Source organism: Protobothrops mucrosquamatus, unplaced genomic scaffold (assembly GCF_001527695.2).
Source record: "Protobothrops mucrosquamatus isolate PMUCROS unplaced genomic scaffold, P.Mucros_1.0 scaffold1767, whole genome shotgun sequence".
Taxonomy (NCBI): domain Eukaryota; kingdom Metazoa; phylum Chordata; class Lepidosauria; order Squamata; family Viperidae; genus Protobothrops; species Protobothrops mucrosquamatus.
The window spans coordinates 134,444-148,473 of record NW_015387907.1 but is presented as its reverse complement, the minus strand read 5'-3'; the positions used below and the strand labels follow the sequence as shown (position 1 = coordinate 148,473).

Genomic DNA, 14,030 nt, shown 5'->3' with positions numbered 1-14,030 from the left:
GTATGTTCTGATTCCAAGTAATTATCCTGCCTCATAGCATCCTAGGATCTGAATGCTTTCCTCAGCTACCTTTAGTAATTGCTATCTTCCAGGAGAGGCTTTCTCGGAGAGCTTTGAGTCGTTCGGCTTCTGCTGCTAACTCCTTGTCCTCAGCTTCTTCTTCCATTTCGATCGCTTTCTTGAATCCTGACTGCTTGGCACTCTGCAGAGTGGAGCAAGTCATCTTCTCATGGACTTTCAGAGTCTTCCGTCGCTCTCGCTCCTAGAGGTAAAGGAAGAGCGAGTTGATTAAATGCTCCATCGGTTATCGGAGGCTTTATAAGATGGCTGCCCCAGCAAATGTATATTTCCAGCATAAAGAAAATGCAGTTGCACAGGAGGTCAAAATGGAACTGTATTTTAAAAGAATGGGTCTCCCAATTATGAAATACATGGCCAGTCACAAGAAAAGCCCTTGCAGATGCCCAGTAGGCTTACAAAACTCAGACTGACAAGAAACACACAGAACCCAAACCATTCAATATTGGTGATCGTGTCTACCTCTCCACCCATTACCTACAGTCTCTAAAACCTTCGAAGAAATTAGGACCCACATTTGTGGGGCCCTTTCCCATCAAACATATTATAAACCCTGTGACTGCAGAACTGGAAATGCCAAATCCCTTAGTTGGGGCCATCCTGTGTTCCATTGTAGTTTATTAAAACCTGAGGTTATTTCTCCCCTTAGGGGAGCCTTCCACCACCTCCTGAGCAGGAGCAACATTTTAAAGGTGGAGAGATCTTAGACTCCTGCGGGCATAGGAGAACTCTAATATTTAGTAGCGTGGAAGGATTTCCCCAAAGCCTAAAATGAGTAGGTAAATCACTGCCATGTTAGAGCTCCCAGACTTGTAAAGCATTTTCATAATCAATACCCTGATAAACCTAAATAATGTTTCCCTTAACTTCCTAATTTTCTTTCTCTCCCTGTTTATTATGTTTCCTTCTGCAGGACTGATGTCATTTTTTTCAGGGGGCAGCATGTCAGATCCACCATGCTGTTGTCTTGTCATTCAGTTGGAGAGTAGGGAGGAAGGTTGCTGGCATTTTTCGCATGCTTTCACTTTTGCTGTAACTGCTTGGGAATTAGGGAGGGGGATTATTTTCGGAGATGAAGCAGATTCCTTCCCAGCCGGTTCCAGCCTGGTTCCAAGGCTGTCGTACCCTGAGGGTGACCTGTTATCTACCCAGCACCTCAGTGTTCTCAAAACAATCTTGCAGCATCACATTGGATGTTGATGGACTGGTTATGGCAGGGGTTGGGTTTGATGAAGTGAAAAAAATGCTTTGTGTGGGACGTTCAGATTCAGCCTGACTTTTCTGTATCTACTTTCTCTCAGTAAAAGTTCTTTTGATTAACCCCAATGGAGTCAAGAGTTTCACTTTCCTGAGGGACCAGCTGGGGCAGGTCCTTACATTTCGAGCTAATTATTCATTCCATGAAATCAGTTATACATGAAATATGCAGAATACAGAAAAACAGAGTTGGAAGCGACCTTGGAGGGCTTCTACTCCAACCTCCTATTCAAGGAAGAAACCCTATACCATACCACACACCTGAGGTATAGTATCCTTCTCTCAGTACTTACTATGAAATTAGCTTTGGTGCTGCTATTCCACATTTGTTTAATCTATAGTAGTGCTGAGCAAGACTACACAAGGAAAGCAAAGATCAAGCTTCCTTAACCCGCTGCCCTCCAGTTGGATTGAGTTCCAGTTAACATAACCTCCAGCTATCATAGCCAGTCATTTTCACTGGATGATGCTGGATTCCCATGTTACGAGAAAGAAGAGTCTCTCTATCCATGCTGTCTGAACACGCAATCCTCTCCTAATGTCTGTAGTCTTTTTTAAAAAATAAGCTCTCCCCACTTCAGCTTAGGTTTCACTTTTGACTCTTTTCCAGAACTATTGGTGTATCTTATTATTTAACACAGAGTTTTTTCTAAAAGTCTCAGACATTCTCCTTAACCCATACAAAATAATATTGCATGAGTAATGACATTATTTCTGCTATGAAATCTCTTAATTCAATGAGACAGTACACCAGTTCAGTGGGAAGAGGGCACATCACATAGTCGGCATTCTGATTGGCCACAGGTGAGGAGAATTTCTTTCAGAAACGTCCTGTATTTTCTACATACCATCCTGGCCTTTTCTTTCTGTTTATCTCGCAGCAAAAAAATATCAATATCTGCAGGGATTTTGAATGGGTTTTGTTCCAAGAGCAGGTCTCTGTCTTGAGGAGGAGCTGCAAGAAAAAAAAAAGATTAAAAAAAAAATAGAAAAGCAATAGCAGAGCAGCATTATGTCTTTCTAACATAATGAGGAAATTAATAAGAATAACCAAAATGTGTCCAACTGGGCAAAGAAGAATGAAAGAAAGTTGGTGAAGTTCATCACAAATGAATGACCATTTGAAAAAATATAATTGACTGATAATTCCATGCCCAACTCATCGCAGGACAGTTCAACAAATATAAAAGTTAAATTAATTTCGACGGAACCTGGCCAATAATAATAACTAAAGTCAATCCAGAAATACAAGAGTTACACTACTTTCAATGAAATGTGGTCACCGATAATAAAAGTAACTGATTAAAATGATTAATTAAGCATTGAATTGTCCCACAGCGAGTTGTTCTACAGCGAGTTATCCCATTTTGTGTTAAAAGACTTTTTGGAAACCTTGCAACATATCATACTAGAAAAGAGATTTGGACACAGTAGTGCTGTGTTCACATTTAAATGGTATCTCAAGCATTTAGTCCAAATCATTTCCAAATTATGAATAGCTCTATACTTAGCCTTATTTAAAATCAAGACAATTTATTATTTGCCACATGATAAACATTGGTTTTGAAAACAAATGTTTCTTTTTATCCCCTCTTCTTTTCTTTATTCTTCACTGTGACCTCAAGATGCTCTGAAAAGAATTTCAAAGGTATGGCAAGGATCGCAAAGGGAAGGTTTTAATGTTCATGAAAACATATCATTGGGATGGAATTAATTATTGGAGATTTGGAGAAAAAGTGAAAAACAATAGAATATTGGTCAGAAAGAGAAGAATTTATTTTTGGAGTTAATAATATTTAAATTAAAAAAAAAATACTTGGGGCACCTGAATAGTAAATGGATATGTTAGTTTAAGTTTAAATATTTGCAAAATTAAGAAAGCATGATACAGGATCTTTGGGATGGATAATGAGTTTGTAAACTTTTATTGATTAATGAAATTTATATAGAGTGATATATTCAATGAAAATTTGTTTTAGAAATGTTTTAATGAGCTTATAACAATATAAATAGAGAATGTTAGTTTATTTTTAATTATATAACTTGAATGAAATGTCATATTAGTGAATGAATTGGTTTTAGAAAGATATTGACTTGATTATAATGTTTTTAAATAAATGGAGAGTTTATTAAGCTTAAGTTTAAATGTGTGAAGAAATATAGGTTTTTATAGATTAAATTTTTTTATTGATTAATGCAGTTGATGGTTAGACATAGTAATGAATGAATTCATCTGAAAATGTATTAATTTGAGTATAATATTCTATATAGATAGAGAGGGAATTTTTAAAGAAATAATGTGTATATATTTATTATGTTATTGTTTGTTGTAAAAAAACATTGATCACCATGTTTCCATGTGGGTTCTTAAGCTGTGTTGGTGTAAAATAGAAAACTAATAAAAATTGTTTTGGAAAAAACAACAATATATCATTGGATTTCAGACCCAAGAGAACATTAAAGAACATCGGTTCTACATTATTTGAAAGATGCTCTGACCCTGAAACATCCTATTGTCGAGGAAGTTTAGAAACAATAATGCAAGAATGGTAACTGATTTGCTCAAAGTTGCTAAAATGGGAATGGCTTTCTCTGTTGTGCGGCAATTCTGAAAACTGACCTATTGTGTTAAAATTGCTCAGTGATCTGCTGAGGATTGTTTGCATAATAGGATTTGGGAGTTGACGATTAAAAAGAGAGACTTACTTGACTTGGTACCTCGTCCAGAACTAGACTTAGCAGAGGATATTGTAAACACATCTCCAGTTTGCTGAGATAACATTCGTGTCCCTGAACCAATAAAGAACAAATTTCAGTTATCCAGAAATAAGTTATGTTATTGGGAAAGTTGCTAGGACGTAAGTGTCAGCATCACAGGACTTATCATACTTCAATGTTTGAAGACTGAAGACCAATCTGTATGGGGCACTTTGCGGGTGTGCCCTAGTAAGACCACACCTGGAATACTGCAGCCAATTTTGGTTACCATATCACAAAAAAGATGTTGAGAGTTTGGAAAAAATTCAGAGAAGAGCAACTAAGATCATCAAAGGCCTGGAGACTAAAACATACAAAGAACGGCTGTGGGACTTGGGTTTGGCTAGTCTAAAGAAAAGAATAGGGGAGACATGATAACATTATTCCAGTATCTGAGGGGCTGCCACAAGGAAGAGGGGTCACGTTGTTCACCAGAGCACCAGAAGGAAGGACGAGAAACAATGGTTGGAAAGTGATCAAAGAGAGAAGCAACCTGGAATTAAGGAGAAACTTCCTGACAGTGAGGACAATCAACCAGTGGAACAGCTTACCCCCAGAAATCGTGGGCGCTCCATTACCGGAGATTTTTAAGAAGGGACTAGACAATCACCTGTCTGAGATGGTATAGGTTCTCCTGCTTGAGCAGGGGGCTGGACTAGAAGACCTCCAAGGTCCCTTCCAGCTCTATTCTATTCTATTCATAGGGAACAGAGTCACATTCATTAATAACATCCCCTTCCAACAGACTTAAGATTAAGAAAAAATAATCTTCCTGACAGTAGAGCCATAGGGGCCTCTCTCTCCCCCCCCATACACACACACACACACAAACAAACACACACAGAGCCATATGAACATAAATTCTCAATAAACAACCTGGTACCTCTTAGCATCACCATGTCAATAGATACCTTTTTTGCTGACCTGCAAGAAGTGTTCACTTCAACCTAGGAGAAGGTTATGCTCCAGGTATTAAACTCCAAAGAAACCAAGCATCAATGAAGTTGCCTGTTTCAGAAGGAACAACCTACATGTATAATAAGGATAGGTCTGTATTCTGCTTCAGGACCTGCTCACACCCTAACATGAATTTTAAAACTGTGAAAGGAAGGAAGCATTAAATTCTAGGGAATAAAACAAAATAGTCTTACTGTAAATTTCTTCAGAGTCCACTGAGGCCGTAGATGCATTTGAAGGGGCAAACGAGACTCCAGACATTCTGAGGATGCTCTAGCTTTACAAGAATGCTGACGAATTCCCACCTGGTGAACAGATGTCTCAAGATGCAACACTGAATCTTGGCTTATGAAGAGATGTGAATAAAGAAGCCTTTGTTAAATGCGATTTTATTCATTGATCGTCTAAACCTGATATAGAATGGTATAGAAACTAATTTATAACTGCTAAACATTTGGGCCAGAAATTGAAATGGTAATGAAAAAGATTTTGAAGAGCCCTCCTAATAACTGAAAACGAGACTGCGTCAAACAGTCGCAAAGGATGGAGGCTTCGATTCACTGGACATCCATTTTGTTCTTGAGAAAAGGGTTAGGTTGAATGATTTGTAATTCCCCATCCAACATTAAAAGTCTACAATTTCATGACATGTAGAAGAAAGGAATTTTGCAGGTGCAGTTTTTTCCACCATAGAAAAAAACCTGAATTACTCCCAACCTTTGTATCACTATTGCCATATCCCAGGGGTAGACAACTTTGGCTCTTTTATGACTCGTGGACTTCAACTCCCAGAATTCCTGAGCCAGCATGGCTGACTCAGGAATTCTGGAAGTTGAAGTCCACGAGTCATAAAAAAGCCAAAGTTGCCTACCCCTGCCATATCCTATTAAATCAAAAGGATGACACGTTGTTTATTTTCATTTTTAAGCAAAAACAAAACAAAAAAGGGAAACATGCACATAAAATATTCATGGAGTCAAATAAAATGCTGCTAATCTGAACAAAAAAAGATCTGTAGAAATCATCATCACCATAATTTTAAGTAGTCTGCTTGCTTTAAAGGGGTCTGGAAATCTGCAGTTGGAAATTGTTTCCCAATTATTAACACTCATTCAGCCATGAGGAAGGATCACTATGACATTAATGGCTACCAATTCTGTGAGGTGCTTTCTCAGTGTTACATCGGTGGGTAACTTTGAAGCAGTTGTTTTCAAGAAAACTATCTTACCACATATACACACTCATTTCAGTAGCTTCTAATAAATTAAGCTGATGTACTGTAAAGTACATCAGTGGATGAGGGGTGTGTGATGGCTCAGATTAGCTGGAAAGCTGACAGCCCATGTTTGAGACCTGGGTAGATTTCCCATTCCTGCCCCACCTAGCATTCAAAAGCATGCAAACGTGAGTAGATAGTTACAATTTCAGTGGGAATGTACATATAGCCATGATGGCCACATGACCATGGAAAATGTCTTCAGACAATGTTGTCTCCCTCAGTCAAGAAACAGAGATGAGCCCAGGACAGGATAGGGCAGTGGTGGCGAACCTATGGCACGTGTGCCAGAGGCGGCACTCAGAGCCCTCTCTGTGGGCATGCACGCCATGCCCCGGAGATGGCAACTGTCCCTCTTTAACCAGCTGCCCGCTAACTCACCGAGGTCCCACGTGGTCGGATGCATCCCAGCATGGCTGGTTTCCCTCCCCCCTGTCCCATCCCTCCTGACCTCGCATGCTATCCTTTTCCTGGGCACGTCCCACTGCATTGCCTCCTCAGCTGTCAGCCAGCCTTCCAGCTCAGAGGCGGCTTCTCTGAACTGCTGGTGGTGAGCTGCAGAGCCCCAGAGTGCGCCGGTTGAGGGGCCGGCAGGCTGTGGCTGCTGACGGACAGTCAGCCCCATGCGCTCGCTGACCTCTGTATGCGGGGGCCGATGACAGGCAGCAGCCACCCCGGCCCCTGCTTCACCTTGCCCTGCGACAATGGCAACCCCACCTTGCCTCGCCTCCCCCTGCAGGATGAGCCTCCTGCTCACCGCCCCACCTGCCAGAGACCCCCTGGATCTCCCCCAACCCTGCCTAGCCCCCACAGGCATCCCTCCCCATAAGCAACATCAAGGTGATCACGCCCACCTTGGCCACACCCACCCAGTTTGCCATGACCATCACAGCCACACCCACCCAGTGGACCACGCCCACCTGGCACCTGGAGATAAATAAGCGGGTTTTGGGTTGCAGTTTGGGCACTCAGTCTCTAAAAGGTTCACCATCACTGGGATAGGGAAACCTTTACCTTTTTCCTGTAGAGATAGTAGTCCTTGACCCACCTTATCTCAGCCGAGAAGATAAGCAGGATTGGGCTTGTCTGATACTTGGAGAAGAAACCACCAAGAAAAGCTAAGGTTGTAGGCTAGACTGGGAAGTTGAGAAAAACAATCCTGCAAGAAAAAGATGGAAAACAATTCCATGCTGATGCCTAGAAAATTGCATGACTATGACCATGAAATCACCAATAGTCAAGCTTGATTCAAAGGCCTGAATTTGGTATTAAGTATTTAGAAAACTCCTCTCTGCTTAGTAAAATGGTTCTTGAAGCCCTAAAGCCTCAGTAGTGTATTCACTCACTCAGAAGTAGCAGGTCTCATCTTTCAGAATTATATAAACTACAGGTTTGACTTACAACCATTCATTTAGCAACCATTCAAAGTTACACCTGCATTGAAAACAGTGACTTATGACCGGTCCTTACACTAATGACTATTGCAGCATTCCCATGGTCATGTGATCAAAATTTGGGGACTTGGCAACAAGTGTGTGTTTACTCGTGAGCTCTGGTGGTGCAGTGATTAAAGGGCAGTGTTGTTGGCAAACTCTGCCCACAGCCTGGAGTTCGACCCTGATGGACCTCAAGGTTGACTCAGCCTTCCATCCTTCCAAGGTCGGTAAAATGAGGACCCAGATTGTCGGGGACAATAAGCAAATAATGCTTATATCGTAAACCAGCAGAGAGGGCTATAAAGTGCTGTGGGGCTGTATATAAGCCTAAATGCTATTGCTATTGCTATTCTGGTTGCAGAGTCCTGGGATTACGTGATCACCATTTGCAACCTTCCCAAAGGGGCTTCCATCAAGTAAAGTCAATGGGATAAGCCAGATTTGCTTAACAGCCAGCTGGCTCACTTAACAACTGCAGTGATTCACTTAATAATCATGGCAACAAAAGATCATAAAAATCAAGCATGACTCATTAAACAACTGCCTTCCTCAGCAATGGAAATTCTGGCCCCAGTTGTGGCTGTATGTCAAGAACTACTTGCATTTTACCCAAGAGACCCAAAAGGTTCAAAGCATCTCATCATCGTGTCAGATGAGGAAGCAAGCTCAAAGACAGCTGCCTTTGAAGGGGAGTGGGGAGGAAACCACACTAATTCCATCTTCAGTTCCATTTGAAGCTGCCACAAAGAAGAGGGAGTCAGGCTATTCTCCAAAGCACCTGAAGGCAGGACAAGAAGCAACGGGTGGAAACTAACCAAAGAGAGAAGCAACCTAGAACTAAGGAGAAACTTCCTGACAGTGAGAACAATTAACCAGTGGAACAACCTGCCTCCAGAAGCGGTGAATGCGCCAACACTGGAAGTTTTTAAGAAGAAACTGGACAGCCATTTGTCCGAAATGGTATAGGGTTTCCTGCCTGAGCAGGAGGTTGGACTAGATGACCTCCGAGGTCCCTTCCAAGTTTATCGTTATTGTTGTTGTTGTTGTTATTATTATTATTATTATTATTATTATTATTATTATTATTATTATTATTTCCCAGAATTCCTCAGCCAGCGTGCCTGGCTGAGGAATTCTGGGAGTTGAAGTCCACAAGTCATAAAAGGGCCAAGTTTGAAGACCCCTGCTGTAGATTGAAACAACCTTTTGACTTGAGGCCTGCCATCATGCAAGAGCTGAGACAGGATTACTGTTTAACAGCCTGTTTAATATTATACTGTTCAAATACAGCCTGGGGCTGCCATCCTTTCTCTCTCCCTCCCAGAAAGGTTACATACAGGAAACCAAAGTACAAAAAAGTGCTTGCGTAAATATATTGCACTTGAAAGCACAAATATATAAATCAAACGGGGAGAAGGGGGAGAGAGAGGAGAACGTAGTAAAAGGAGTTTAAAACCTCCTGATAGCAATATAAGACGAATGACCACAGATGTAAATACATCGCTGGGTAATCTCACTCCAGAGACGTAGATTTTTAATTTCAATATTGAGTTTTTGTTTTGTTTTTTCCCCCCTGTAGATTTTCCCCTGCTTTTAGACAACCCAAGCACAACAGCCTTTTTTTTTTCACCAACGCTGGAAATTCAAGAAAGCAGATCGCGCTCACCCTGAATTCTCTTCCGATTGTGGAAAGAAAAAAAAAAAAAAAAAAAAGGATGACTCTCTACTGAAAGAAAGCACAATTTCCCGATCCCGCGTTTCTCTTTTTAATTGCTTCTGCGCGGCAAACATCCGTCCCGGAGGTTTTGCGAGTCCGTTTGGCCAATTTAACTCAAGCGCCGCAGCGCTTTCGGACAAGAGGCAGGCTCCAGCGTTCTCGGCATTCCGCCTCTTCCATTGTTCTCCGTTCTTGTTTACGTTGCCGAGGCAACCATTTTCTCCTGTTGCCAGGAGCTGCTGACGTCATAATGAAAAGAAGCGCTGGTGGATGCAACGTGGACGTAGAGATCGCAGCGAGCTGGAATCGAGCGCGTTACGTCAAGTTCGCACAATCTGAAAAGTAAATCTGGAAACTAAACGAAACAAGGTACAGCAGTAACGAAAGAATTCACGATCAGTCCAGTGATAGGGTTGCCAGGTGTCCACTATTTGAGTGGACAGTCCGCTTTTTTCACATTATGTTCACTATTTTTTTTCACAAAATAGTGGACATTTTTTTTATTCAAAAGCTTTATGATGAAATGGTACGTAATCTAAAGCTGTACAGTCTACTTTTTTTTACTACTTAACACACACACACCCCCGCTTGTCCGCTATTTTTTGGAAGCAGACCTGGCAACTGGAGAATATCGTAAAAAGCAAGACACTTTTTTATATTTTTCACTACATAAAACGTTAATTGCTGCAGGAGATACAGAAGGCCAGCAGTTTGGATAGTGTTGTCCTGTGGGAAATCATTTGAAACTTCCTATAACAGAGGTCAATGTCCAGTGAAGGGGAATCATTTTGAGGCACAAGACAGGCTGTCATCCAGCAAAAACCCATCCAAATTAATCAGGCCTTACTTACCACATTTTGAAGTAAATGAAGCACTGCATTTCCAATCGAAAGAGTTCCCATCACAACAATATCCCAAAGATGCTTTTTCACGAGGCAACTGGACTTTCTTGTTTTTCTTTGAAGACGTCTTGCTTCTCATCCAAGAAGCTGTCTGCAGGAGTATAAATCTTTCCATTCCCCAACCATCCAGTCAGAGCTGAAGAAGCTTCTTGGATGAGAAGCAAAACGTCTTCAAAGAAAAACAAGAAAGTCCAGTTGCCTCGTGAAAAAGCATCTTTGGGATAACTATGACCTGGATGACTGAGAATCTCCATAGACATTGCAACAATACTAATCCCATAAGGAGGGACACCTAGGACAGTTCAGTTCAGAATCTAACATTACTTTGCCTGCCATTATGTCCTTAATATTCTTTAATCTGCAGCCATCAGCAAAGTTGGAATAGTGCTGGGCACCATCTGATAGCATGTGTTTGTAATACAGGTAGTCCTCAACTTACGACTGCAATTGAGCCCTAAATTTCTGTTGTTAAGTGTGACATTTGTTAAGTGAGTTTTGCCCCATTTTACGACCTTGCTTGCCACATATAAACTGCAGTTTATAAAGTTGTTAAGTGAATCTGGCTTCCCCATTGACTTTGCTTGTCAGAAGGTCACAAAAGGTCATCACATGACTCTGGGATATAGCAATGGTCATAAATACGAAGCAGTTGCCAAGCTTCTGAATTTTGATCACACGATCATGGGGATGCAGCAAAGGTTGTGTCTATGAAAAACAGCACTGTCACATTTTTCAGTGCTGCTGTAACTTTGAATAGTCACTAAATGAACTGTTGTAAGTTGAGGACTACCTGTATTTATTAGATGATTTATTTCAACATTGAGATTAGGTGTTATTTATAATATTTGATTATGTTATTCTCTTATGCACACACACAGACAGACACATTTATTTATGTGTCCAAAACCACTTCCAGTAGTGGACTCAATAAGAAACACTTAATGAAGCAAAGCAAGAAAGAGTGATAGTGTCAGAGGAAAAAAGTAAGCAAGAAAGAGTGATAGTGTCAGAGGAAAAAAGTAAACAGTAACATGCCAAACATCTGTTTGGCTGGAGAAAACCCCACAGCGTTCATCAAGAAGAGATGAATCGATTCTTCCAAGTGTATGCTTTTTGTCATAAATTAGAATTTCCAGAGCAGAAGTTCAAATTATATATACATATATGTAGGACACACAGATGTTGAACATGGTGTAAGCGTCACTTTTCCCATTCCATAACTTAAGAAAAAAAGAGTCTGCCTTTTGCTATATAGTTAAATGAAATTCATTTGACAGATGGGAATACAGTCACCAGTTCATACAATAAACCTAATTATGGGCAATATGCACTTATAAGGAAGGAAAACAAAATACCAGTAACTTTAACAGCAAACAAACATAACTGCTGAATAGGGAATTCTGGGAGTTGAATTCTACACTTCTTAAAGTTGCCAAGGTTGAGAAACACTGCTCTAATAACAGAGCAAGAAAAACATTAGCATATCATTTCTATACTTTTGATATATTATGCAGAGCAGGAGAAATGAATGTGAAGACCTAGAACAGTGGTTCTCAACCTTTTTAATGCTGCGACCCCAACCGGTCATAAGTCGAGGACTAAACCGGTCGTAAGTTGAGGACTAAACCGGTCGTAAGTTGAGGACTAAACCGGTCGCAAGTCGAGGACTACCCAACTGGTCGTAAGTCGAGGACTTTCCCTGCCCGGGAGCGCCGCACATGCGTGGTTCCGCCCCCTGCGCCGGCCGAGGCGTAGCTGGCAAGCAGCAGAGACGGAGCAGGCCGACCACCAGCTGGCCCAGCCCAAGGGAGGTAAGGCACCCACCGGAAAAGGGAGAAAAAATGGCGGACAAAAAAATGGCGGACAAAAAAAATGGCGGACAGCCTTGCTTGGCAACCCCCATGAAATGGTCGATCGACCCCAAATGGGGTCCCGACCCACAGGTTGAGAACCACTGACCTAGAAGTACATAACTGAAGGAAACCTACCAGGGAGAAAGGTATGAAAGTGAGCAGGTAACTATTAGAGTTGCCAGGCCTCTTGATCTCCCTATATCATGCAGGAGATTGGGACTTGATGAAATGCAATGTGCCCCAGCTGTTTCTTCCACTTGATAATGACTTGGTTAGTTGCTATCTCAGATGAACTTTGGATATCCTTTCACCTTAAATGCAATGCAATGCTGTTTGGATCAGACCACCCCCATACTGTGCTAATAAAGGATGTATCTTAATTAGGCAGTCATTTGGTCTGTCTAGGTAAGGGTGCAGAGCCCCCTTTCTTACTTAGTTCTTAGCCTAGAGCTGTTAGGTTAATTTTCCACAGTATAATTAAACAGAATTCATTTGACAGAAGCTAATAGGTTCATCAGCTCACATGACAGACCTAATTACAGGCTATGTACTACATTTATGAGGAATGCAGGTGCCTTTGGCAGGGCTGGTCCATTTCCCATCTGTCTTCCCAAGGGTGGTGCTTGTTATGTCCTGCCAAAGGCTGAATGGGAAGGTGCCCTAATCTTTGCAAGGATCTTTAATCTTGCTCACAAGCCACGAAAAACAGATTTTCTGTCTTCCATTTAGGATATTTTTTTAAAAATGAACAACCTGTTTACACAAACAAAAGTGAACCAACTTGATCATCCCTGTAATTATTCACACACATAAAGTCATTAAAAATACAAAATCCAGTATTGCACATGAATGCAAGTCTTGCCTTAGCCCTTAATATTTTTTGATCTATTTGATCTCTCGGTTTTGGGAGAAAGCAAGTCAACCATTTAACTTTATCATTATTCCAAACTGACATTTCTTCACAGGTCAGTCTAACTGATCAACAGCATAGCAATGTATCCCATGTTGTTAATCCTGCCTTATTCTGCATCTACAGCTGCAACATTAGGCATAGTTGCATTAATGTTATAATTTTATACAGATATGAGTGCACATTCTACGTATGTGCCTGATTGCAAGGAACTTAGTAGATGTAAGATGGCAATCGGAAAAGGAACTGTAGGGATATTTGACTGATTAGAACCCTTGCCTATGATTAGAATCTTAGACACAGCATTGAATTCACCGAATTAGCTATTATTTGTATGCAATGAGTGCATGCCTCTCTTTAACATTCAATATGGAGGGGTTCCGTTATTCTTAAAAATATATATATATTTGCATCTATTTATAAAAGGGGCTTGTGGCAGTTCAGTCAAAGAATGAACCACTTCAGGGGCTAAATTAGATCTATATTATTAAATTTAATTTTGCCCAGTTACATATTAAGGTAGGAATTATGCCATGTAAAGCAATAAGCAAAAAATGGCCATTTCATAAAATCAAGAAAATCAGCTGTGATTATGAGAGATTTTATTGTTCCCGTAAAAGGCTCAGAAAAATATTACTGTGTCATTTTTGCCCTGGCATTTGATCCTCCAGATTTTAGGTCAAAAGCCATACATGGTTGGTTCGCATTGTTTTCATTCTATATCCTTAAAATGTCAGCAGCAGTGTGATGCAACAAGGGCTCCTCATTGCAACTGTTCTGTTATGAAAACGTCTAGTAATGGTTTCAGAGAAATTTTCCACTCTTAAGACATGCATTACCCAGATGTACCATGGGGTGTCATTCCACACTGGGATTTATTTTCTTTC

At 40.8% G+C, this 14,030-nt stretch overlaps 1 protein-coding gene across 1 annotated transcript in view; it reads right to left on the bottom strand.

Moving 5' to 3' along the window:
• The window catches only part of CFAP100 (cilia and flagella associated protein 100), a 31,834-nt gene extending 24,370 nt beyond the window's left edge, over positions 1-7,464 (bottom strand). The window contains exons 1-5 of the mRNA XM_015823095.1: positions 7,374-7,464; positions 5,244-5,394; positions 4,042-4,125; positions 2,184-2,290; positions 70-262 (exon numbers count right to left, since the gene is read on the bottom strand). Of these exons, the coding sequence (XP_015678581.1) occupies positions 70-262; positions 2,184-2,290; positions 4,042-4,125; positions 5,244-5,310 (451 nt within the window). The 5' untranslated portion in view covers positions 5,311-5,394; positions 7,374-7,464. The remainder of the gene's footprint in view (positions 1-69; positions 263-2,183; positions 2,291-4,041; positions 4,126-5,243; positions 5,395-7,373) is intronic.
• Between the last annotated feature and the right edge of the window lie 6,566 nt (positions 7,465-14,030).